The following is a 24,568-nucleotide window of genomic DNA, read 5'->3' as shown; positions in this document are numbered from 1 at the left end:
CCAAAGCTAAGGGGCAGGTCAAGGCTCTGCTCCAACACTTCTGGCTGTATTGGGATGCACAGGACGCATTTCCAGGGATCTCAGTGGGTTTCTGTGAGGAATGTGGTCTCACTGCAGTGCCGAAGGAGTGGTATAATATTAGCTTAACACTTTTATAGAAGCATCATAGAATTGAGTTGAAATGGACCCTTAAAGGCCCTCTGGTCCAGCTTCCTTGCACTGCATAGGGCCACCTACAGCTACATCAGGGTGCTCAGTCCCATCAAGCCTGGCCTTGAATGCCTCCAGGGATGGGGCATCCACCACCTCCATGGGCAGCCTGTTCTAGTGCTTCACTGCCCTTACTTTAAAAGACTTTTTCTTTATAGCCAATCTTTCACTCCACAGCACTCTCTCCATTTAGTTTTCTGCTCTTTCCTTCTATGCACATCCCTTTTCCTGCTGGGGAATCAGTGGGCTTCAGTTTTTCATAGTGAGGAACTCAGGCTGGCAGACCACAAGAAGCCAGCATGGGGAACAAAACGATGATATATACTGTGATGCCCCTTGACCACACAGCTGTGACAAGCGAATAAATAAATGCCATCCAGTACCACTTTGGTTTACCCCATAATTACGCTGTACGCAAGTGGGCATTCACAAGGTGAGGACAAGCACAGCCTTTTCTGTAGCTGCCACAAGAGATGTGTGTAGGACCTCCTGTTTCACAATGACAGTGGCCCCCGACACCTGCATTTCTCATTCATGGTGGGGAAGTCCACCAAGAAGGTGTTTGTCTGGGCCATGTATGAGTCGTTTTGGCCCTGGGAAATGGTAGGAAGATGTTATTGAGACAGCACTGTCAGCTTCTGCCTACACACATCTCACCTCCTGTTGTTACAGAAAATACAGCCACTGAAAGAGAAGAAAAAGTTACATGTCTCTTTTCTGGCTCTTCTATTAATAAGGTAAATCCATTTATTTTCTGCACTGGGGTCCCACAGGGCCACTGTGGAGCCAGAATACCTATGCACTGCTATTGGATGCACACAGGTGCCCAAGCTGATCTCAGTGGCTCTGAGCACAAAGATCACATTCTAGGGAGTAAACCTCCCACCCAAGTCATTAGCACTTTCCAGCACTAATACCTCATTAGCACTTTCCCATTCTCACCCATGGAAGACCAGCAACCCACAAAGCCCAGGGAGAGATGAAACAACAGTTTCTGAAGATAGCCACAATTTTCAGGCAGATTTTTGCCCACTGGAAAGGAAATTGCAGACATCCCCTGGAAATATGACACGCAGCAGGTGACACGGCCATGCGTTACATCATGAGTTGTCTCAGGGGTTTCCAGCCACAGAGAGGTGTGAGAGGTTTTTTCACCATCTCCACTTCACTCTCAACTTTTGCTTTCGTTTCTGTTGCTCGCAGGCTCCTGATGTGCCATCACTCATCAGTTCCACCCTCCCACCTCTTATTTGTCATGAGAATCCCCAGTGTCAAAATAATAATGTTGACTCTGATGTCTCCTTAATGTTATAGTTGCATATTTATTCTTCCACTATAAAAGCTATTATGTCAAAATGGCCTTTTACTGGAGATTTATACCTACTGTTTTCATGACCATCCCTGTGTTCTTTCTGGGCTTGGACATAAGAAATCAGAGCAAAATGTCTTTCTTCTGCCACATGAGGACTGCACCAAGACACCTCAACATTGGCTCTCCAAGACCTACAAGACCTGAAGAAATCTATAGAAGATTTTAAAGAGCTCTGAAGGCCACATTGTTTCAATAGCACATTTCTTCCAGTCCTTCTCTCTCATTTTTCTACTCAGATGAACACAGGGTATTTTAGGAGTCCATCTGCTTATGTTCTGTAGTCCTCACTTCAAGCTGTAATGCTCTGTGATACTGCAGTTAGTTTCTCTGCATATAATTGTACTGCAGCACAGGATTACGATTTTCAACCCTACATGTACTGGAGTAATTTTTGAAGTATTTCTGCTGTTTCCAGCTGAACTTCAATAGCATTTTACATCTCTGAGAGCATTATTGTGTATTGGGCCACTCTGGTGCTCTTCTTAAATGGGTAAAAGAATCATAGAATGGTTTGAGTTGGAAGTGACCTTTAAAGGCCATCTAGTCCAACTTCACTGCAATGAGCTGGGTCATTTACAGCTCGATCAGAGCCTGGTCTAGCCTGACTTTGAGTGTCTCCAGGCATGGGGCATCCACAACTTCTCTGGGCAACCTGTTCCAGTGCCTCACTGCCCTTATTTTAAAAAACTTCTTCCTAATAGCAAGTCTAAATCTCCCCCATCCTAGTCTGAAACCATTTCCCCACATCCTATCACAACAGACCCTGCTAAAGATTCTGTTCTCTTCTTTCTTGGTAGCATCCCTCCAAACTTCTACACGGGATGGAACTGGATCAGTTCAGATCTTCTGGCAGAGTCCTTCAGCCACTCTATTTCCAGTCACACCAGCAAAGTCCACTACAGACACAGTGTTGTAGCATTTAAAACCAGCACGACTTATTTTAAGCCACCTCAGAGCAAGAGTAAACCCGACGTTTAAAATATCAATGGATGAAGAGGCCACTTTGGGACTGCTCAGCGCCCCCGCCCCATTTCTGATCCCCTCTTGTTGTTTTCACGAATCCACCCCTCTTTGCTACCCAACGGCAGCAGAAAGGGCTGCAAACTGCACTAGGAGAGGAATTTGGCTGCAAACACTCCGGTGCTCAGCTGAAATGGGAGAATTCCACTTAAAAAAATAAAGTGGGGTGGGGGGGGGAGCGGGAGATTTTTAAACATTTTTTTTTTTCATTATTTTTTTTCTCCGGGAGGGGTTCTTGCAGGTGCCGGGCCGGGGCTGAGCGCTGCATCCCGCGGGCGCTGTCGGGCGCCGGGAGAGGGCGCGATGGTCCTACGGTAGCGGCGGCCGTGGGAAAGCCGGGCCGCCCCCAGCGCAGGGAAACCGTACTGGGGGATGGAGATGGATGGGGCGGGGGTGCGGGGGTCCTCCGGGCCGGCGATCCGCTTTCCGTCCCGGGCTTCTGAGCTTAGAAATAATACAAAATACTTAGAAGTCCCCACTTTGTGTGTGTGTGGGCGGGGAGTGAAGAAAGAAATGCGTAATAAATAATACATGAGAAATAGGAATAACATATATATCTTAGATGGGTGCCCGCAGGTGCGGGTACTGAGGCGGGAGGGGCGCAGACAGCGGTCCCGAGGGGCCGGGAAGACGCGATGCGAAGCGCCCCGTCGGGTCTCGGCTCCGCTCACCTCCGGGGATGGGCAACGGGGAAGGGGTGACCCCGGGGTGGGGAAGGAGCTGCTGGGTGGGGGGATGAGGAGCGAGCGGGGGGAGGTGCAGAGCCCTCGGGGGTCACCTTGCAGCCGCCCCCCCCCCCCCCCCCGCAACCTCCTCCTTCCGTTTAATCCTCCTGGATAACGAAGCAGCGACACGGGCGGGGGTGCGCGGACTACGGACGCTCCTTTGTGCCGGTAGCCGGCAACCGCCCCGCCCGCAGCCGCGTTACGGGGGGGACACGAAGCGTGAACCTCCCCTGCTGCTGTCGGGGGGCAGCGGGAGGAGGAGGAGAGGCGAGCGAGGAGGGAGGGAGGGAGGGAGGCAGAGAGGAGGGAAGAAGCGAGGAGCGCCCTTTTCATCCCCGCTCGTATTTTCTTTTTTTTTTTTTTTTACTATGTTTACTTCCGACCTCTCCTTGTAGTAAGAGAGAAAAAACCAACCGCTGCTCCGCATCGCCTCTCCCCGGCCCCTCTCCCTCCCTCCCTCCCGCCCAGCTCCGGCTCTCAGTGCCCGGGGGGGGTTGGGGGCACGAAGCCCCTCGGCCGCCCCCTCGCGGCGCGCCCTCCCCGTGCACGGAGCCCCGGAGCGGGAGGGAGAGGAGGAGGCGACGCGCATCGCGGGAGCGCGCACTCGCGGGGCCCTGCTCGTGCTCCCGCCCCCGCTGCATCTCCCGCCCGCCCCTCGCCGGCGCTTTAAAGGAGGAAAGCAACTTAACTTCTATTGTACCGGACGGAGCGCGCCGCGCCGCCTTGGACCGTACAATCTGCCGCACGCCGGGAAGGCTGAGCCCTCTCTCCGCTGTATTATTTTCTCATCGTGGTGGGAGGAAGAGATCTACGTTCTCTCGGCGTTTTGGCTCCTTTTTTTTTTTTTTTTAAATCCCGTCTTCTCCGGCGGTTCTTTTTATATTTTTATCTCCAATTTCCCGATTTTGTTGTTCCCCGCACCGCCCGCAATTATTGCCTCGCTCCGTCTCGCAGCCGGCGCGTTGGAGGAGCCGGTGAGTCGCGGGGCTCCGCTTTTACCCATCACTTGATCTGCCGCGGTCGGGCTGACAGCGCGGGGCCGCGGGACCGCCGGTGCCTCCCGGGGGACGCGGCGCTGCGCCGGGCATGGCGCGCCCCATCCTTCTTCGTGCGCTCGGCTTGGATATAATTTTATTTTTTTGGGGGGGTGGGGGAGGGCAAGAAGCATTTGCTTCTCCAGCGTACGCAAGACAGGTTATGCTTCTTGCACATATATATGTGTGTGTGGATATATATGTATATATGATAAATTTGGCAAAGTTTGCCTAGCTCCTTGCACGGCCAGGTGGGTGGCTGGGGAACAGCCCGGCTCTGCGCTGGGAGCTCCCGGCCCTTCCCGCCCGTTTCCCGGTGCCGGAGCTGTGCACCGGGGTGAACGCGGCGACTGCGGGAGCGGTACCCGAGCGGAGCCCCTCCGGAGAGCCGCGGGGAGAGTGCTCCGGGCGTCCCCGGGAGCTGACCCTTCGGTGGATGGGGTCGTGGCTCCCGGTCACCCCGCTGAGCCGGGGAGGGGGGCGGGGAGGGGGGCGTACGAGGGGTCGTATGTTCTTTTATTATTATTATTATATTATTATTGTATTTTATGTGTGTATATATATATTTAAAAAAAAAAAAAAAATCAATCAGACTGCTTGGAGTGCCGGGAGGGAGCGCTGCGCGCTGAGGGGCGATCTGCCCCGCTATAGGGGCCGGGGAGAGCGGAGCCTCGCGGCTCCGAACGAGGCTCACCCGGCCCCCCGTGTCCCCCTCCCTCCCGCAGGCAGCAGCCGCAGCGATGCCGCTCAACGCCAGCCTCCCCAGCAAGAACTACGATTACGACTATGACTCGGTGCAGCCCTACTTCTACTTCGAGGAGGAGGAGGAGAACTTCTACCTGGCGGCGCAGCAGCGGGGCAGCGAGCTGCAGCCGCCCGCCCCGTCCGAGGACATCTGGAAGAAGTTTGAGCTCCTGCCCACGCCGCCCCTCTCGCCCAGCCGCCGCTCCAGCCTGGCCGCCGCCTCCTGCTTCCCTTCCACCGCGGACCAGCTGGAGATGGTGACGGAGCTGCTCGGGGGGGACATGGTCAACCAGAGCTTCATTTGCGACCCGGACGACGAATCCTTCGTTAAATCCATCATCATCCAGGACTGCATGTGGAGCGGCTTCTCCGCCGCCGCAAAGCTGGAGAAGGTGGTGTCGGAGAAGCTCGCCTCCTACCAAGCCGCCCGCCGGGAGGGGGGACCCGCCGCCGCCTCCCGACCCGGCCCGCCACCTTCGGGGCCGCCGCCTCCTCCCGCCGGCCACGCCGCCTCGACCGGCCTCTACCTGCACGACCTGGGAGCAGCGGCCGCCGACTGCATCGACCCTTCGGTGGTCTTCCCTTACCCGCTGAGCGAGCGCGCCCCGCGGGCCGCCCCTCCGGGCGCCAACCCCGCGGCTCTGCTGGGGGTCGACACGCCGCCCACGACAAGCAGCGACTCGGGTGAGCGGCGCCCACGCGTGTCGGGGACCCCAAGAGTTTCTCCTTCCCGCTGCTCGGGGACCTCACCCCGCTTCTCCCCCCTTGCGCGCACCGCTCTGTTTTAAATGCCACGTTAGCGAGGCGCGCTGCGAGTTTATTTCCTGGCAAAGCTGTTTTCCCTCCACCCTTTTGGAGGAAAGAAGGAGTCAAAAAAGAAAAAAAAAAAAAAGAAAGAAAAGAAAGAAAGAAAGAAAAAAAAAGAGGGAGGGAGAGAGAAACTTTCATAACGGGGTCAGAGCCTGAGGTCTCCAGCGCGGGAGCGGACGAAGCGCTTCCCAATGACACCCGCGGGTTGGGAAGGAGTTAACTGCAGCCCGAGAGCCGCGGGGAGAATGCGGGCGGGGAGGTGCCAGTGAAAGTGGCTGCGAGCAGTGACTGAATGGGGCTGGGAAAGTTTTAGAAATGCTTCCTTAGGTATTTGACAGCGTGTTCCGCTCTCTCATAAATTTGGGTTGAAAGCGAGTTGCTACTCAAGCAGTTCAGCCTTCGGGTTTTTAGTTTTTTGTTTGTTTGTTTGTTTATTTTTTTATTTTTATTTCTGGTGGTTTTTGGGTTTTTTTGCTTAGGTTTTCCACAAATTAGCAGATCAAGAGAGAGATTGAGAAAATGTCTCTGAATACACATGTGTGTTAAGTAAGCTTTCTTTTGAGGCGTGGCCAAAGCCTACTAAATCCTTAATTAAGGGCAGCTTGAGTCTGGGAGCTTTATTGCGCTGCGCTGCTGACAGCCGAGGTTAAACTTTGCTGCTATCTCTGCACTCGCAGTTACGCAAGAGCCGTGCAACTTTTGAAATCAGGGAGCCAGAGTTCCGAGGGCAGTCCTTGAAATGCTGCTTCCTTAAGGGAAGGGCTCACAGGAAGGGAATGGGGAGTCTTGCAGAGTCTGATGGTTTTAAAGTAGGTTTTTCAATGGGTTCCTTGCTCCGTGGCTTGGAGTAACCTCTTGTCAGGCTGTCCTGAGAGTTTTTGCACAGATCAGCTCATGATGCTATTTTTTTCCCATTCAGAAGAAGAAGAACAAGAAGAAGATGAGGAAATCGATGTCGTTACATTAGCTGAAGCAAACGAGTCTGAATCCAGTACAGAGTCCAGCACAGAAGCATCAGAGGAGCACTGTAAGCCCCACCACAGTCCACTGGTTCTCAAGCGGTGTCACGTCAACATCCACCAGCACAATTACGCTGCTCCTCCCTCCACCAAGGTGGAATACCCAGCCGCCAAGAGGTTAAAGTTGGACAGTGGCAGGGTCCTCAAACAGATCAGCAACAACCGAAAATGCTCCAGTCCCCGCACATCAGACTCAGAGGAGAACGACAAGAGGCGAACGCACAACGTCTTGGAGCGCCAGCGAAGGAATGAGCTGAAGCTGAGTTTCTTTGCCCTACGTGACCAGATACCTGAGGTGGCCAACAATGAGAAGGCGCCCAAGGTTGTCATCCTGAAAAAAGCCACGGAGTATGTTCTGTCCATCCAATCAGACGAGCACAGACTGATTGCAGAGAAAGAGCAGTTGAGGCGGAGGAGAGAACAGTTGAAACACAAACTTGAGCAGCTAAGGAACTCTCGTGCATAGGAACTCTTGGATATCACTTACGTACTCCAAACTAGGCTAAGACTATGATAAAATATTAGTGTTTCTAATATCACTCATGAACTACACCAGTCCATTGAGTATGGAACTATTGCAACTGCATGCTGTGCGACTTAACTTGAGACTACACAACCTTGGCTGAATCTCTGAACGGTTTGGCCAGAACCTCAAAACTGCCTCATAATTGATACTTTGGGCATAAGGGATGATGGGACATTCTTCATGCTTGGGGATGAACTCTTCTACTTTTTTTCTTTTAAAATTTTGTATTTAAGGCATTTTTTCTTAAGAGGATTCCAAATAGAGTCATCCCCAGATTGCTGTATATATTTACACATCTTCTTGCCATGTAAATACCTTTAATAAAGTCTTTATAGAAAAATGTGCAACATTAATACGCAACAGTTGTGGCAACTGGATTTATACTTGTCTTGAACTTGTGTGCCATAACATTTCACAGTTTTGTTTTTTATTTAAATACATTTTTTTTCTTTTAAAAATGATTTTTATTTTGTTTTTAGATAAATAAATATTTGCCCAAAATATAATTAGCTAAATCCTGTGTTAAGACTTTCCTTTGTTTTTCCCCTGTTGCCATTAGATGCTTGTTTCCTTGACATCCCTCTCCTTGTCATCAGGGTGGTGACTTTAGAAAAGTCAAACTGGTTTTAGATGAGAGAAGAAATTGTAGTTTTTAAGCTTAGTGGCGAGTTTGGCTTTTGTCTTTCTCACGCCTCCTCTTACCTCCAGTAGATGAAACCAGTTTTCTTGATACTTTGCCAACTCAGCCGTGTGCCCCAATGAAGGTGATAGTGATCATGTTCATCTTGTCCATCCATGATCTCTGCTCAATGAAAGTAAAGTGGAGCTACTGTGTTCTTCACACAAGCCCAGAATATGGGATCTGCATTCTTTCCGAATAAGCTTTATTATGTTTTAGGGGCATAACCTTTGTTCTGCACTGGAGACCCGGTTGGCTATGTATTTCAAGAACTGCTTTGTAGTGAGCTCACCTTAATTGCTTCCTGTTTGATTTTGAACAGAAGTTTAATGGGATAACAAAATAAACCGAGGTGGTAAGTGTTGACGTTGTTAAAACAACAGAGCCGTTTCCCCTTTTAAGTGCTGAAATCAGCAGAGCTAACCTTCCTAAGTAAACACTCTAACACTTTATTAATGTGAAGAATTACAGGGGATTTCAGGGAATACTGAGTTCAAGGACAGGGAACGGACAGAACCACACTTGTAGCAAAGGAAAAGAAGAGAGATTTCTTACCAGGAGAAGGTGCCTGACAGACTCCTAATTGTCTGTCTCTATTACATGGCTTTTACATTCAGGAATTGTCTCATGATTGGCTCAGACAGGCCATAAAGCACTTACCTGACACAGCTCCAAAAATCAGATCTGAACTTTTTCTCCCTTCTTTCGCCCACTTAGTTCAGCCTTGGTCAAATTTGAGCAATAAATCAATGACCCTTGGATTTGGAGGAAGAAACTGCTTTTACACAAGCCAAACCTTACATTCGTCCATTTTCATAATTCCCATTAAATTCTTATTTGCTTGGCTTCTAACCAGGTTAGCAGCTACCCGATAATACCAGTGCCATCAACCAAACTGGAACAGGGGGTTTGGGTCTCCTGCTGCTCTCAGGCTCAGAGCACAGAGAGGAAGGGTGCGGGTGGACATGGGGCAGGGAGAGGAGATAGCAGCTTATAGATAGAGCAGGTGCCAAAGGTTTCTGCCCTGAAAAGTCTACAATAATAGTCACGACAATTTTGCATGTGGGACATTCAAAAGGAAATGAACATCTAAGTCCCATCTGATGAGATCCTTTAGGTGCTGGACTGAAGATTTCTTGGGAGAAACATTCTGTTAGAAAGCTGGGAGAAAGCAACATTTTTTTCTTCCATTTGCACTACCTGTGTGCAAATGTGTTCATAGAAGCAGTGTAATTGCATTTTTTTTAGTGTGTGATTCAGACATTCAGAGCGATGTGAAAGTATTAACATATCTGAACTGTAAATCAGGACTTCTTCCAGCTCTGCATCACACAGAAGTTCTGCCTTCTATTAAACGGGTTAGCTTACTTTAATACGGATTTGTCTGTACCTATTCTAGATAGTGGTTAGGAACAGAAGTCAGTCCGAAGTCAGATATTGTCCAAGAGTTTCTGAGTGCATCCCCATCCTCTGAAACAAAGTGTAGATCCACCTGTGATCTTCAAAAAACTCAGTCACCTTCGGGTCCGTTTTCATGTTAGCAAAACTCCCTTGCTTCTTCCCGTTAAATGCGGTTAGACCACAGTGATTAATAAACCTCTCTATATTTGTCAGCTTCTTAAATCATTTGGAGATTATATATTTTGTATTCTATCTGCAAAAACTCCTCAGTCCTTGATGCAAAAGACACTCTCATTTAGTTAATTTCTTGAGTTCACCTTTCAGTTGGGCAGCAGTTCCACTTGCTGTTTCCTTATGGACAGTACACCTGATGATGAACATGGCCCCAGACTGCCACTCCAAAAATGATTATGGATTTGTGGTATGAAGCTTCATATTTATTGATGTTTCCTACTTCGTTGGAGGATTTTGAGGTACCTAATGAAGCAGTGGGAATTAAAAGTGTCTGTTGATACTGTTTAGGGGAAGGGGCTCCCATTTTCCAGCTCAGAAAGAGAGACTGGGATGTTAAGAAGACACAGACATCCCACAGGAGTTCTCAGGCTGGATTCAGTTAGTAACACATTGTATACGGGCAGGGAAGTGTTGGGTTTTGCTGCTGTTTTGGAGCAATAAAGGGGAAAAGTTTCTAAAAGAAACTTCATCTTGAAATAAACATTTATAGCACTTGCCAAACAGCTGTACTAAAACACTGTTTGAAATATGAGGAACATTTTTTACTTCATCTCTTTGCTCCTTCTCTTTCACAGGAGATTCCAAGCCACTTCTGTCCTAGAAAAATCATTAGGCAAAATCTGGCTTTGAAGGAAACCCTCATGGTGGAAATAAAGTTATCATCTATCCTCATTGTTCACATTTAATTAAATTGATTTTTAGAGTTCCAGCTCCACTTTTTCCTGAGTATAACTTCTGTCTTTCCAGCCAACTAATAGTCTAAATGACACCAGCATACTGATGTAGAATGTGTTGGTGTAACATAGGGATGTTCAAATGCACCTGTGCTGACTTCGTTCAACCCCATAAATGTGATGTCTGTGAGAAATCCAGGTTTCTTCAAGGGAAACTGATCCATTCCAATGGAGGATGTTCTTGGAAGTTTGATCACAGCCTTTAAAGAAATCCCTTTCCTTGTTGCTGCTGTGAGCACTACTGCTCCTTCAGCACTTTGCAAACTCTGCGGGCAGTGGGAAGATGACAAGCATTTCATTGGAGCTGTATTAAAAAGAGAATTTCAAGCAAGCAGAATAGAGTTACTGTACGCTGGAAAAAAGCCAGGCCACTTCAATTAACATCTGAATTTATTCAAAGCGGAAGGTAGAGGTGGTTGTTTTGCCTACAGAGATGAACAATCTTTCAATAACGCTGGATTTTTTACCTCGTTTTTGGATTGATCTGCATTAGAGTCATCTGCCAACAGATTAATGGAACAAACCTGAAGGATATGGCATCTTAATACAGCCCGACTGCTTGGGAAGAGATCGAGGATTTACTTCCCAGCTCACTGTTTTGCGATTTCCTCGTTTTAAAGGATGTCTGTGGGAGCTTCTGAAAAAGTGCTCTGCTGACTGAGAACCAACCTTGGCTTCCCCTTGAGGTTTCCATGCAAACTAGGCTCAAAACCTGCCTAGTAAAAAAATGATCGAGAAATGAGATAGATGAGCTACAAAGGCTGGATTTCATTTCCAGCATGAGTGTTTGACATTCACCAGCATTTACGTACCTTAGTATCATTTAGTCATCTTGAGCATGGTTGTACAGTCACGGGGAACACGCAACTGAGAGAACGTTATCCAGGATTCAGAATGACAGGACGTAAAAAGACTTCTTTTTGTTTGGTGTTTTCCCCCTCCATCCCATCCCCACTCCCCCAAATTTTTCTAATATTCCTGTTCACCTTCTATAGAGAACATCCTCCTGACAGCACAGGACTCAAAGGTGTGAATAATGGAACCCATGAAGAGCTGGAGCTCCATCTTCCTAGGAAATGAGGCAATTTATTCTTCTGCCAGAGTAAAGATTACAAATCTTGGCAGTGAGCATATGAAAAAGTTGCATCCGGCACTTGCTCAAACAATCTGTAATTACTGAGCAAACCTCACTTCAAATCCCCACCTATGAATGGGAGCCCAGCCTCTGATGCCCATAAGGTGGTCATGCTTGAAGCTGGAGGGCCACAAGGGAAAGTCCATGAGAAGAGCTCAATGACATGACTCCAGCTGACCTGGAAGCATTCAAGGCCAGGTTGGATGGGGCCCTGGGCAGCCTGATCTGATGGTTGACAACCCTACCCATGGCAGGGAGTTGGAACTGGATGGGCTTTAAGGTCCCCTAAAACTTAAACCATTCAATAATTCTATGACTTGGACGGAGGAACATCTTATTCCTCAAGCACTGTCTCCAGACTGCAGCTTGCTGTACGATTTGCAATCATTCCCTGCTTTTCACAAGCCTGGGAGAAAGCAGCTGGGTGAGTTAGTTCCTGGCATTATGTCCAGCTGATTGCATTCTGTTTTTAAACTCACTTTCCATGTATCTCTTTACAGATTTTACCATGGCTACTGTTTATTGAATACATTTCCATTCAAGGCTAAACATCTCTTGTAACCATGTATAATTTCCAGGCCCCAATTACGTGGAATTATGTTTTCCCTACAGGATCAAATAGAAAAACAAGAAGAAATAAAGGATTAGGTGCTATGAATGAAGAGGTTTTAAAATATAAGCTGCAAAAATGGAACAATCTGACCGGTTAACAAAAAGTTCCAAGCAGAGAAAATAATGGAGAGCAATCCCCTGCTTGGAACTAATTAGCCCCATCAGCTCCTTTCATGTTAATTTATCTGTGATGAAAGAGGACAGAAATAGAATGAAAAAAGCCATAAAAATTGTGCTCTATACACAACTGATGCAAGTGGGCAAACAGAAACATTCTGCAGGCTAAAGCCCAGACCTGGGCACAGCCCACAGCTCTCAGGCTGCCTTCAGGTTGCAGCCGCAGAGCATCATTCCTGTTCTGCTGCAAGTGGTTTTCTTCTGCACAAGGGCTTCTTGCAGGATTGCAGCTGCTGGAGAGGGAGTTTCTTTCCTCTGCTTTTTCTCCAGTTCCTCCGCTTCTCAACAATGACAGAATAAGAGTATTTTGGTGCAGGTAGTATCTCTGATTGAGTGCCCAGCTAAGTGTCTGACACAGCCTTTTTTGCTGGACACCAAGTCTGTGATGCATTTGAGGAAGAGGGATCCTCTCTGTAGCTGTGCAGATTGGGTATAAGGAAAACAGGATTTTGCAGTGAGGGTGATGAGGCACTGAAACAGATTGCCCAGAGAGGTGGCAGATGCCACGTACTTGGACACTCAAGGTCAGGCTGGACGGGGTTCTGAGCAACCTGATCTAGCTGTAGGTGTTCCTCTTCATTGCAGGAGAGTTGGACTAGATGACCTGTAAAGTTCCCATCCAACTCAAACGATTCTATGATTCTATAACTCTGTTCCCTGTAAAAATGCAATACCTGCAGCACCCACTGGGCTCCCAACTGGTCTCTCACTGCTGAGCTGTCACCTGAGATTTGTTCCATGTGGTAAGGACAATGCTGTGCCTGGAGCCCTTTGGGATTTCATTGGACTGCCCTAGAACCAGCCCTTATATAATTTGTTTTCATTCGTGTCATATATGTCACAAGAATAATAACTATGCTCAGTAGTAAGCGCCGCACAGCAAGGCTATCCAGAAAGAGTGCTTTCAGGAAGCTGCCATTAGTGTGACTGAAAACAAGCAAAAATGGACTAAAACTATATTGAGAAGGCTGGATCAGACAGTGAATACATTTCTATCTCCACTGTCCACCAGGTGTTTGTAACTTTTGAACACTTCAAGTGTCTTTTAAGCTGCATGTTAAATTGGGCATATGGAAGAGTAAACAGAATCTAGGTTAAAAGGATGTAACAAGATACATTGCAAACATTATGCTATAGCCTGTGTTCCATGCTCGACCAAATTTCAGAAGAAAATCAAATTTGATTCATTTGTTTCTGATGAATTTGAGGAAGGGTGCTTCTCACTCTCTCAAGAAGAGAAAGCAGAACTGCTCAATAACAGCTACAACTTAGCTTCTAAATAGTAGAGTTTTTTTGCACTGTATAAACATATAATCGTAGAATTATCTGAGTTGGAAAGGACCACTGAAGGTCAGCTGTTCCAGTTCCCCCACACTGAACAGAGACATCCATAGTTAGAGCAGGTGCTCAGAGCTCCATCCAGCCTGACCTCGAGTGTCTCCAGGGATGGGGCATCTACCAAACATGATGAATGAGAGTGGAAAGGTCCTATTTTATTATTACTATTATTATTATTATTATTATTATTATTATTATTATTATTATTATTATTATTATTATTATTATTATTATTATTATTATTATTATTATTATTATTTTGCTTATATCAACCAAAAATTTTTCACAGAGATTTTTTAAAAAATCCATCAGACTTTAGCAGCTCATTGTGGCTGTAGACACTGTGATTTGCAATGAGTTCAGAGAAGAAAAGGCATATTATTTTGATAAATTGTACTGTTTTATGATATTAATTTGATCTGCAAAATTCCTCTCAGCTGGGATAAAGCAGATTTTTCTTTGGGCGCAAGTAAAATCTTATTATGCATTTGCATTATCGTTCATCATTGCGGTAAAGATAATATTGTATTGTGCATAGATTTCCACACGTTGAGAGAATGTAAAAGGCTACATGAATATCTTATGAAACAATTGCAAACTGAAATTGACATCAAAGTGATTCAGCTGTGTAACGTGTTATTCCCTCCCTGTAAAATTGGATTCTGACTGAAAAGCACTTCTCTCCTTTTAAATTTGCAAAAGAAAGATGAGTCCCCTGCCCTTATCGAACAAACCAGCATTTTTCCACGTTTAACAAGGGCAAAAGTATTCATCAGTATATGTACTTCTAAGTGTTGTTTTGGATTACTTAATTTAAAATGAACCCACCTCTTCCTCATTCATTTCAGTTTTCTTCCTTAGAACTGAGAATGGAGCATGACACCCATAGCAGCGATCACAAACTATGAAAGCATCAATAGGGCTCCAGGGTTCAAAATGACTTCCACATGGTTATGATCTGCTTAGCAGCTGAAGCAAAGCATCTAAACAGCCTGGTTACTTCCACTGAGATTCATGCTGCTGCATCACACTGCAGTGCTGTGTGGGTTCATGCCTTTCTTCTAATTTTTCAAGTATTCTTCTTGAAAACCTTGGCCAAATTCCCATTAATGTCAATGAACTTCTTCACAGGAATGCAATGTCCTGGAAGACTTTAAGCTCAGTTATGTTTCCTGCAGGTTTCTTTACAAGTTGAGAGTTGTTCTCAACATTGATTCTCTGGAGCATGTCAAAGGGCAAAGAAGCTGTGAAGGATCTGGAGCACAAGTCTTATGGGGAGTGGCTGAGAGAACTGGGATTATTCAGTATGGAGATGAGGATGCTCAAGGGAGACCTTACCACTCTTCACAATGACCTGAAAGGAGGCTGGAGTGAGGTGAAGGTCAACCTCTTCTTCAAGTAACAGCAATATGACAAGAAGTGATGGCCTTGAGTTATACCAGGCAAGGTTCAGTTTGAAAGTTATGAAAAAATTCTTCTCAGAAATAGTGGTGAGGTATTGGTACAGCCTGCCCAGGGACGTGGTAGTCACTGTCCCTGGAGGTGTTAGAAAAAAAGAGTATGTGTGGCAGTGTGTGACATGGTCTAGAATGGACACGGACATGGGTTGATGGTTGGGTTGGATGATATTAGCAGTCTTTCCAACCTTCATGATTCCACGACTCCATGCAATGTTCACATCACTGGTTCTAGGGGAACTTGCTCTGAGGAAGAGCAGATCCCTTGGTGGGATTTCCTGGAACAGAATCCTCCTCCCACATGATGCAAAGTATCAACTGGCTTGATCTAACTTTGCCAGTTTAAATCTGCTCAAAATGCTTTGAATAGAAAGCTCTGTCCAGATGTTTTGGTAAATCAGGTATAGACCGTCTATCAGAAATACCTCAGAGCGTGCAGGTCAATGGTAATGTTGACCCAGACTGTATTTATCCCATCTCCAGCCATGCATGGCTTCGATTTTGTAATTGTAAATCCATCACAACTGATTTATTCCCTAATTTAATTGAATATGTGCAAATTAACACACTGTTTGTAACTTTCTTTGTCCTAGTATCCATTATGAACAAAATCTCAACCTCTTCACAGTCACCTGCAGAACCCTTGTTGACTCCAGCTGGGACAGGATTATAGCCTTCATTTTGCAATCTTTCTTTAATCTTCTCTTAATTAATTTAATTCTGATATCATTATCTAGATAGCCCCCATTCATTTAGCATCACAACATCCTCTTCATTCGTACTGGAAAGCTTTGGTAACTTTGCAAATGTTCCAGCTCTATCTCTCATTCATGGCTTTTGATCTTTGCTAACAACCTCCCTTTAATGTCTGCTCTGCTCAGCCTTTTATCAGAGCAGGCACTCCACCCAGCCTGGCAGAGGGGACACTGCTCTGATGGGTGCAGGCATCAGGAGCTGAATTTCTGCCTCTTCTCGGGGATCCTGCTGGCCTCTTTTGGGGCACACACACTTCTCCAGCCAGTTTTAAAACCAGTTCAGCCAAGTCAAATTTAAAACTGAGGCCAGACAGGATTTCATGAAGCTTTTCACTGCAAACTGTTCTTGTTTTGGCAAATTTCAGGGCAACCACCTTGCTTCTGCTGGGGGTGTTCTTTCTGCAGTACACACAATTCTTGTGTGGGTGGGGAGTCTGTGATCCACGGTGAGGCTTATCCACAGTGTAGGTTGAAAGGCAGCGATCACAGTGTGCTGCTGCTCCATGTACTTGGCTTTATGAAGAGAGTTAACTGATACCTCTTTTTTTTTTTTTTTTTTTAATTATTATTATTATTATTTTTTTTCTAACCACACAGCAATACCATACTGCTGCCATGCACTGCTGACCACCTACCTATGGACAAGCCATGTTTTCTTCTCATCCCTACTGGGAAAGTGGTTCAAGACCACATCCAGGTAGCTTTTGAAGCTCTCCAAGGATGTAGACTCCACAAACTCTGTGGACAACATGTGTCAGTGCTCAGTCTCCTAGTTGTGACCAGGGATGGAGTCATGCAAAAGAGAGACCAAAAAACTACTGTGGTTTTATTCTCCTGAAGCATTAACAATTTCTGGATGAGGAGATAGAAGGGACAGGGTGAATCTGGAGTACAGACAGATACAAGTGCCCTGCTTGCCCTCTGCCACACTTTCTGGGTAACTTTACACTCTGATGCACTCTAGCTCAGGGGAGTCACATTTTCAGAAGCTCTCCAATGTCAGTGGATGCAAAGCTCAGCTGAAACTGAGCACAGATGGAAAATCCTGTCCTACAGTCACTCCTAACACTCCAGAAACTGCTCTGACCTCTTTAAGACTTCCTGCTCTGCTCTGACTTTCTCACCTCCATTCACTGTACCTAACGTGATCACTTGGCACTAGGAAAATCTATTGTGGATGTGACTCTACCATCTGAGTAAAAAAAAAACCACATTAAACATCTCTGAATGCTGAACTGGACACAGATAGGAGGGCAAGTTGTATCTATGAAGAACTAGTTTTATGGAACGTGAGTCCATTATTATTTATGTAAAGCTCTTTACACAAAGAGCTGCTTTTTTTACCCATCGTCACTGAGATGAAGCTATCCAGCATGGCAACAAAATTAGTTTCTCTGCCTAGTAGTGGAAAGGTCTCCTCCCAGCACGTACCGCAGTGCGCTTAGCTGGGTGGCTAAAGATGTTGTGTTGATTTTAACAGAGATTGATAGTCAACACGACTCAGCCGCCTGCCTCACTTCTCTGCTGGATGCTCAGCAGAGAGCCCAGCAAACCTTAAACAATGGGATTTTGTGTTGATTTTTGGATTAAAAGCTCACCGTGGAAAAGCACGCTGAGAAAATGTGCTGAGAGCTCCTGCTGAAAGGGCTAATTCATAGTCAAGTCAAGTAGCTTCATAACCATGTCTATCATGAAAATTTGTTATCAGCATACTGTTTGAATCACAGATCAATGCACTCTGATTTTGGCACATCTAATTAGATTTGATGGGGAAGAACGTTTGCATTTTTCAGACTGTAGTTCCCAGCTCTTTACGTGTAATTTCATTTTGATTTGTTTAACAGTGATTAAGGGCTGTGAATCATGATACAGCAGAGATGGCAGCCGAGGTTCTCCCACTCACTCAGCCCCGTCTGTCAACCAGCACTGAGGGTGGCAGACTGGGAGTCAGTCCCTCACTACACTAAACAGAAGTCCATGTAAACTCCCAGCATGGCCACAGGCAAAGCATTTTACATACCCACACCTCAGTTTACATATCTATGAACTTGGGTACTGCATGTATACACATCTTAGGGGCACTGTAAAACTTCATTGATGATTACTGCTTCTGAATTGTTTTCATTTCCTCCGCATCTCTAGCACAACACAAAGTTAATGATCACTGCTTGCAATATGGAAGAAGCATGGCCTGGTGCTTATCTACCTGTGAGAGTACCAGTTTCAGTTTTTGCCTGTCATATTTTCAAGGTTGGCCTCTTTTCCCAGGTAACTAGTGGTAAATCTAGAGGTAATGGCTTTAAGTTGTGCCAGGGAAGGTTCAGGTTGGATATTAGGAAAAGTTTTTTCTCAGAGAGTGGTGAAGCATTGGAACAGGCTGCCCGGGGAAAGGGAGTTAGAGTCACTGTCCCGGAGATGTTCAAGAAGTGTGTGGATGTGGCACTGAAGGACATAGGTTACTGGGCATTGTGATGATGGGTTGATGGTCGGACTAGATTATCTTAGTGGTTGTTTCCAACCTTGGAGATTCTGCGATCCTGTATGCAATTGATTAAATTTCTTTTTGGTATAAGTGGATGCTGACTGCATGTATATCCATAACTTGTGGCTCAAATGGGATGTTCCATGGCACTAAACCAGTGAGCAGCTTGTGAGAGGTGTTCTTTCACAGTTCATCTCCCTCTCTCCTCAGGTCTTTTTTTTAGTGCTTGTAGAGTTTGCTCAGTGGTTGTTCCCCTGCTACCTGTATTTATGCTACTGTCCCAGGGGAATTCTATGCCTTATAGTGTAGGAGCATCATCACAAAGGCTGTGAAGTAAGCGTCCAAGTCTCAGGACAGCATTCTGCCCACATCTTCACCTCTTAGAGGGAGATGGTAGCTCACAGAGGACAAAGGCTGGGACATCTGTCTGCAGCCCGAGTGTGGGTCAAGATGAGAAGTGAGCTGTTTCACTTCTCAGGGTGATGCTGGTTTGTTGTATAGAAGTGGGCAGTGGTGCCACTGTCACCAGCTGTGCTAAAAAGAGGAAACCTCTCCACACTTTTTTAGCATGGTCAGCAGATTGAAGGAGGTGATCCTGCCCCTCTGCTCTGCACTGATGAGGCCTCACCTGGAGTACTGCATCCAGACATGGAGTCTTCAGTAAAGGAGAGATGTGGACCTGAGATGCAGATCTGGTCTGGCTGGATGGGGCTCTGAGCAACCTGATCTAGTTGTAGGTGTCAGGAAGCCTGCCATGATAGCTCAGGGGCTGCCAGTTCATTCTCACTTGGAAATGGCTCACATGGATATTTGTGCTTTTTTTTCCTTTCTTTTATAAATAAAGAGATTAATGTAAAGGCTAAAAAAGAAATGTAAACAGCAAGGGAATCATTCTGGGGATACCACAGAGGCTTGTGCCAGCTCAGCTGGTCCAACCTGTTTATAGTGTCTGACACAATCACAGGTGCCAAGGAATAACCGACAAGTCCAACTGTTTTCTCTCGGTAATTTTGCAACAGGATCTGTGTGTGGGGAGGGGAGGGCCCCTGCTGTTTCCTGGGAGCTGAGTGCCTCACAGATGGGAAGGGACTGTTCTCTGCTTCCTGAGGATGCAGGAATGGCCTGCCCAGGGAGGTGGTGGAGTCACCATCCCTGGCAGTGTTCAAGAGGCGTCTGGATGAGGAGCTATGAGATATGGCTTAGTGGTTTTCTGTAGGTATGATAAAGGAAGGATGGTTGGACTAGATGATCTTGTCCTTTCCAATCTTGTGATTCTATGATTCCGTGATTCTGAGCCTCCATCTCCACAACTGAGCATTTCCTGTGCTTCTCAATCAGAGCATCTCCTGCTGGATGTCCCCTTGGCACATCACATCAGTGTGGGTCACCCACCAAACACCACAGCATCAGCGTTGGTGGGCTCATGCTGTCTCATGTGACCAGACCCACAGCTTATTTGGTGACATCTTCCTGTCCTGTGCTTTCTGTCCCTGCTGACAGAACCAATTCCTGCTTCCTCTCCCAGGCTTGCAACTTCTGATTTGATCTTTTTGCCCTTCACACAAAACAAACAGGCTCAGCTCCTTCTCCCCAAGGACTCACTCAGTGTCTTTCTCAGGGTCTTACTTGGGAACTCTGGCTGGGACCCGAATGGAGCTGCCTCTCCCTCCTGAGTTCTCCTTTCTCTCACATTTGTTTTTTCACTGCTGATGTTATACCTCCAGCTCATAGATCATTAAATCCCCGAGACTCAAGCATGCTCATATATACATCTACTTTCTACCTCACTGTTCCAGTGCAAATTTAGTAATGCAGATATATGGTTTCACTTTTTTTCCCCCCCTATAGTTTTATGTTTAAATCACATCTAAGCTATTCGTCTTAAATGCTCTTAGTAATCTTAAATTGTGTTTTAGCACCTCTCTGCCCTACTACGGTTCTTACTGCAAAGTCAGAAAAACATTAAGGCATCAAATTCCTTTTTCTTTTCCTTTTTTTCCCTAACTCCACAGACCTGGAGAATATACTCTCATCTGAGTCATGTGCTCCTGTAGTTGTGCCATCAGAAGCAAGCCTGTGCTTCATATCAACCCTGCACGTCCTCTTTCTTTGCTCTGGAGTCACTGCTCTGAAACAGAGCCTTAAGGAATCTGCTCCCTGTAACATGCTCCTACTTCTTTGCCAAACATCTTCCCTGCAGTCCTTTAGGGAAGGATTTGTGATGCGTTTTTGGACTCTGAGCAACCTTGTGTCTGGCTTCAGTAGAGTAGCTGCATTGCCCAGTCAGCCATCCCTCTGCTTCCTTTATGTGCTATATCACTCTATGCCCAATATAGCTGTCAAGAGAGGTGTGAGCAACCTTTGGTTATGGAAAATTCTGGAAAATAAATAGATAAGCAGAAATCCAGCAATGTTTTTATATTTATATCCATCGATTTCTGTGTATGTTCTGTAAGAAGGGACTGGCAGTAATAAAGCTATAACCAGCTGCCACTACTCTTGGCAAGGATATTTCATGAGTAGCTACCATACTACTCTGATAACTTCCTCTCCTCTCTTCTTTGTCATTCATTTGACACTGACAGCACATGGAAGGTGGTGGGAGACCTTCCATGTCATAGCTCCTCATCCAGATGCCACTGTCAGGGATGGCGACTCCACCACCTCCCTGGGCTGGCCATTCTGGACATTAAACAACATGGGTATACGTGAAGTATAGAATCATAGAATGATAGAATCATTAAGGTAGAAAAAGATCTTTAAGATCATCCAGTCCAACCATCAATCCATCACCATGCCTAGTAATGACAAGCCTCATTGCCTTGTATCATCATTTATCACAGAATGAACTTGATATTGGTCAGTACAACAGAGAGGTATGAGTAAGGGTGAGAAGAGCTGGTTCTGTGTACCATAACACCCTGCTGCCAAACAAATGGGCGTATACAGACTCTGAATACATTTGGGATGGAAATTTGGTGGTTTCCAACCTTCAGAGAAGTTCCAAGATAACACTCTAAAGGTGAGATGAGGACAAGACACTGATGCTCACCTTGATGACGATAGGCAGGCTGGTGTGAAATTATGGCTTGAGGAGGAGGGGAGCAGACACAGTGACCCAACCCTTTCTTCTAAATATTGGAGACCACTTGCATTTTTGGTTGGCTGCAGAATTAACCTGGAACAGAACTTACTCCTGGACAAGGGGATGTCCTGGATGCAGCTGTTTTCCCAGCTGTTTTTCTCTCCATGGCGCTCCAGAACCCACTTTTGAGGTGGGGGCTGAGGTGTTCACCCCAATCCCATTGCCCCTTCCTCCCTGTGTTCAGGTCACCACGGGCAGTATCACAGCTCTCCCCCCCCCTGCTGGCACCCCTTCCCACCTGGCCAGCTCTGCCTGACACGGATTAAGGAGCTCTCATGTGACCCTTGCAGCCGGTAGAGCTGGTACAGCCACAGAGAGAGGCAATAGGAAGCTGCTGGAGGGCAGGAGCCTGAAGCTGGCACAGCCTCTTTGCAGTGTGACCCCTGATCTTTGCTTCAGATCTTCCTTTGGCCTTGTGGGAGAGTGCTGCGTCATTTGGCCTTGGCCATGCTGCACTTAACTAGCGGGGGTGAACTCCAAGCAGTGCAATCGCCCCGCGTGGGTGTGTGAGGCTGCTGTAAAGGCGATTACAGCCAAGTGCTTTATTGGCATGCCCTGAGCTTATCAAGGCTGTAACATTGGGTAATATTCAGAGGACAGCTACTACAAACGCGGAGGAGCCGAATGATCCGGACACAAAGCAGGTCACTCATGTCACAGCTAGTTGGTGAGCTGCCAACAAGCACCTCTCCAGGAAGGGCTATGGCCCTAAGGGTAATTTGTGCACTTTTGTGGAACCTGGAGTCTCCCAAGCCTTGAGGCTGCCTTGCCAGAGTGGCAGCAGCCTGTCCTTCTGCCCTGGGTTGCAGCTCCAGCTGCATACGTGCACGTGACTGCGGGTAACCAAGCACAGAACTGCTTCCAGTCTCCTCCTAATGGTGTTTTCCTGGCCACAAATAGCAAGTGGAGATGCCTATCTCTCATCTGTGTTCTCAGCTGCACTGCTGGTGCACACAAGCAAGGCTGCGGCAATGGGAAGTACTGTTTTGATGCAAGCTGATGTTTAACAGCACATTGTGAGTGTGTTCTACTGAGGTAGGGAGTCCTAGGGAGAAAAGAATTTAAACCTCACTTTTCAGGGCTGTTAGACAGATATTCCCCTGATGCTCTGGCTGTGAGGTGGCCACCAGAGCCCCATTATGGGTGGTACACACAGAGTGGCACGGTGACAGCTCTTTGCTACCACTCTTGCCATGCCCCACAGCTGGAGCACTCAGAACACACACATGGAGCTCCTGCAGCTGGCTTGGTGGCCCTTTGATCACAGCACTGATTTGGGGCTTTTTCCCTTGTTCATTGACCTCCAAAGTCATTTATTTCAGAATTGGGCTCTGGCCAGCTGTGGAAACACAGCCCAAAGCTGCCCTGTTGCCACCTCTGCCAGCCTGCACAGTGAGCAAGTGAATCATAGAATCATAGAATGGCTTGGGTTGGAAGGGAACTCCAAATATATCCATTTCCAATCCTCTGCTGTGGGCTGGTTGCCACTCATCAGATCAGGCTTTCCAGGGCCCATACAACTTGGCTTTGAGTACCTCCAGGGATGGGGCACCCACAGCTTTTCTGGGCCAGTGCCTCCCTGCTCTCTGAGCAAAGAATTTCTTCCTTATATTTGATTTACATCTTCCCTCTTTCAGTTTAAAGCAGTTAAAGCAAATCTGACCAACCTGGATCACCCGGCTCATACCGTGGGCACACAAGGCATCTATTACCCATTCAATACTCTTAAACTGCAAGACCACAGGCTTACAATTTGGATAAAGCCCCATGTACACATGTTACATGGTGACACATTTTAGAGAATACTTTGAAAGATTTAGGCTGGGTATAAAGAAAAAGTTACTTACCATGAGGGTGGGGAGGAACTGGAACAGGTTGCCCAGAGAGGTGGTGGATGCCCCATACCTGGAAACACTCAAGGTGAGGCTGAACACCTGGGCTGTGTGAGGGCTCTGAGCACCTGCAGTAGCTGTAGGTGTCCCAGCTCATTGCAGGGGAGATGGCCTGGATGGCCTTTAAGGGGTCCCTTCCAACTCAAAGATTCCATGGTTCTGCAGTTCTTTGCTACATCACTAAGGTGGGTGCAGCTGGGTGGGGGTCACCAGGTAACTCAGGCTGTGCCTGCAAATGGGACATACAGGAAGGTGTCAGGGTCACTTGATGGAGAGAGCAAAAAGAGTGCAAAAACTCAAAATCACATAATGCTGAAGCTTTCAGTTCTAGCCCAGAACTGATGTTACCTTTCATTTTTACATAGTTGTGAAATAAATAGAAAGGGAAAATCACGCTTATTTTATCCTTATGTCTCCGTGATTTTTTTTTTTCTTTTCATTCTTTTTGTACGTGCGATTTTCTTTCTGTATTTTTCTCCTTATACACCCCCCCCCACCCCCACACACACACACCAACCTCCCCCTCACAGAACCGCTAAGCCACCTCCTCCTCTTCACTGCGGGCTACTCTTCCTGGGGATACCCATGTCATCCCACCGGCCGAACGGGGCACTGCCGGAATACCCCATTTCCACGCCGTCCAACGCTATTTGCTCCCCATCCCTCTGCACTCAGGGCCGGGCTCCTCTCGCTCTGCCCCCGGGGCTGCGGCCGGCGGCGGCGGCGGCGGCGGGGGGCGGTGACGTCAGGGAGCCGCTCGCCAGCACAACGTTCCATTGAGGCGAGCGCGTGCTCCGGCGAGCACATGGGCAGAGCGGCCCGCACCGCTCCGCACCGCTCCGCACCGCAGGACCCCCGTCCTAGGAATGGAAGGTGGGGGGGACACGGTGAGTGGCGGGGCTACGAGCGGAGGGGGGCCGGCTTTTGGTTTGATTTAATGTTTTATTATTCTGAGACGATCCGCATTGTTATTATTGCTTTTATTTGTGTTACTTCTTTATTGTTATTCTTATTCTTGCTGCTTATCTTACTGTTTTCCTTTTTGCTATTTTTTTTTTTTCCTTACA

At 47.0% G+C, this 24,568-nt stretch overlaps 1 protein-coding gene and 2 long non-coding RNA genes across 7 annotated transcripts in view; 2 read left to right on the top strand and 1 right to left on the bottom strand.

The window, feature by feature from the left end:
- Positions 1 to 4,023: 4,023 nt before the first annotated feature.
- MYC (MYC proto-oncogene, bHLH transcription factor) lies at positions 4,024 to 7,975 on the top strand. Of its 2 annotated transcripts, none has more exons than XM_015856313.3 (3): positions 4,024 to 4,301; positions 5,087 to 5,789; positions 6,838 to 7,975. In XM_015856313.3, exons 2-3 carry the CDS (start codon positions 5,102 to 5,104, stop codon positions 7,398 to 7,400), a joined length of 1,251 nt encoding a protein of 416 aa, XP_015711799.1. In that variant the 5' UTR covers positions 4,024 to 4,301; positions 5,087 to 5,101; the 3' UTR covers positions 7,401 to 7,975. The 2 variants fall into 2 exon arrangements, with proteins under 2 accessions (XP_015711799.1, XP_015711797.1); XM_015856311.3 differs by having other exon boundaries at positions 6,835 to 7,975.
- A 2,905-nt stretch (positions 7,976 to 10,880) lies between these two features.
- LOC146761680 (uncharacterized) lies at positions 10,881 to 24,200 on the bottom strand. The gene is made up of 3 exons (XR_014942423.1): positions 24,046 to 24,200; positions 23,457 to 23,730; positions 10,881 to 11,224 (listed from the first exon to the last, which is right to left on the bottom strand). It is a non-coding gene; the product is annotated as an uncharacterized LOC146761680 (long non-coding RNA).
- Positions 24,201 to 24,271: 71 nt separating this feature from the next.
- Positions 24,272 to 24,568, top strand: part of LOC146761679 (uncharacterized) — a 70,653-nt gene continuing 70,356 nt past the window's right edge. For all 4 annotated transcript variants that reach the window (XR_014942413.1, XR_014942415.1, XR_014942414.1 and 1 more), the window contains exon 1: positions 24,272 to 24,388. This is a non-coding gene — a long non-coding RNA (uncharacterized LOC146761679). The remainder of the gene's footprint in view (positions 24,389 to 24,568) is intronic.

Source organism: Coturnix japonica, chromosome 2, assembly GCF_054131305.1.
Source record: "Coturnix japonica strain WE chromosome 2, WE-NBRP24, whole genome shotgun sequence".
Classification (NCBI taxonomy): domain Eukaryota; kingdom Metazoa; phylum Chordata; class Aves; order Galliformes; family Phasianidae; genus Coturnix; species Coturnix japonica.
This window is presented reverse-complemented; position numbering and strand designations above follow the sequence as displayed.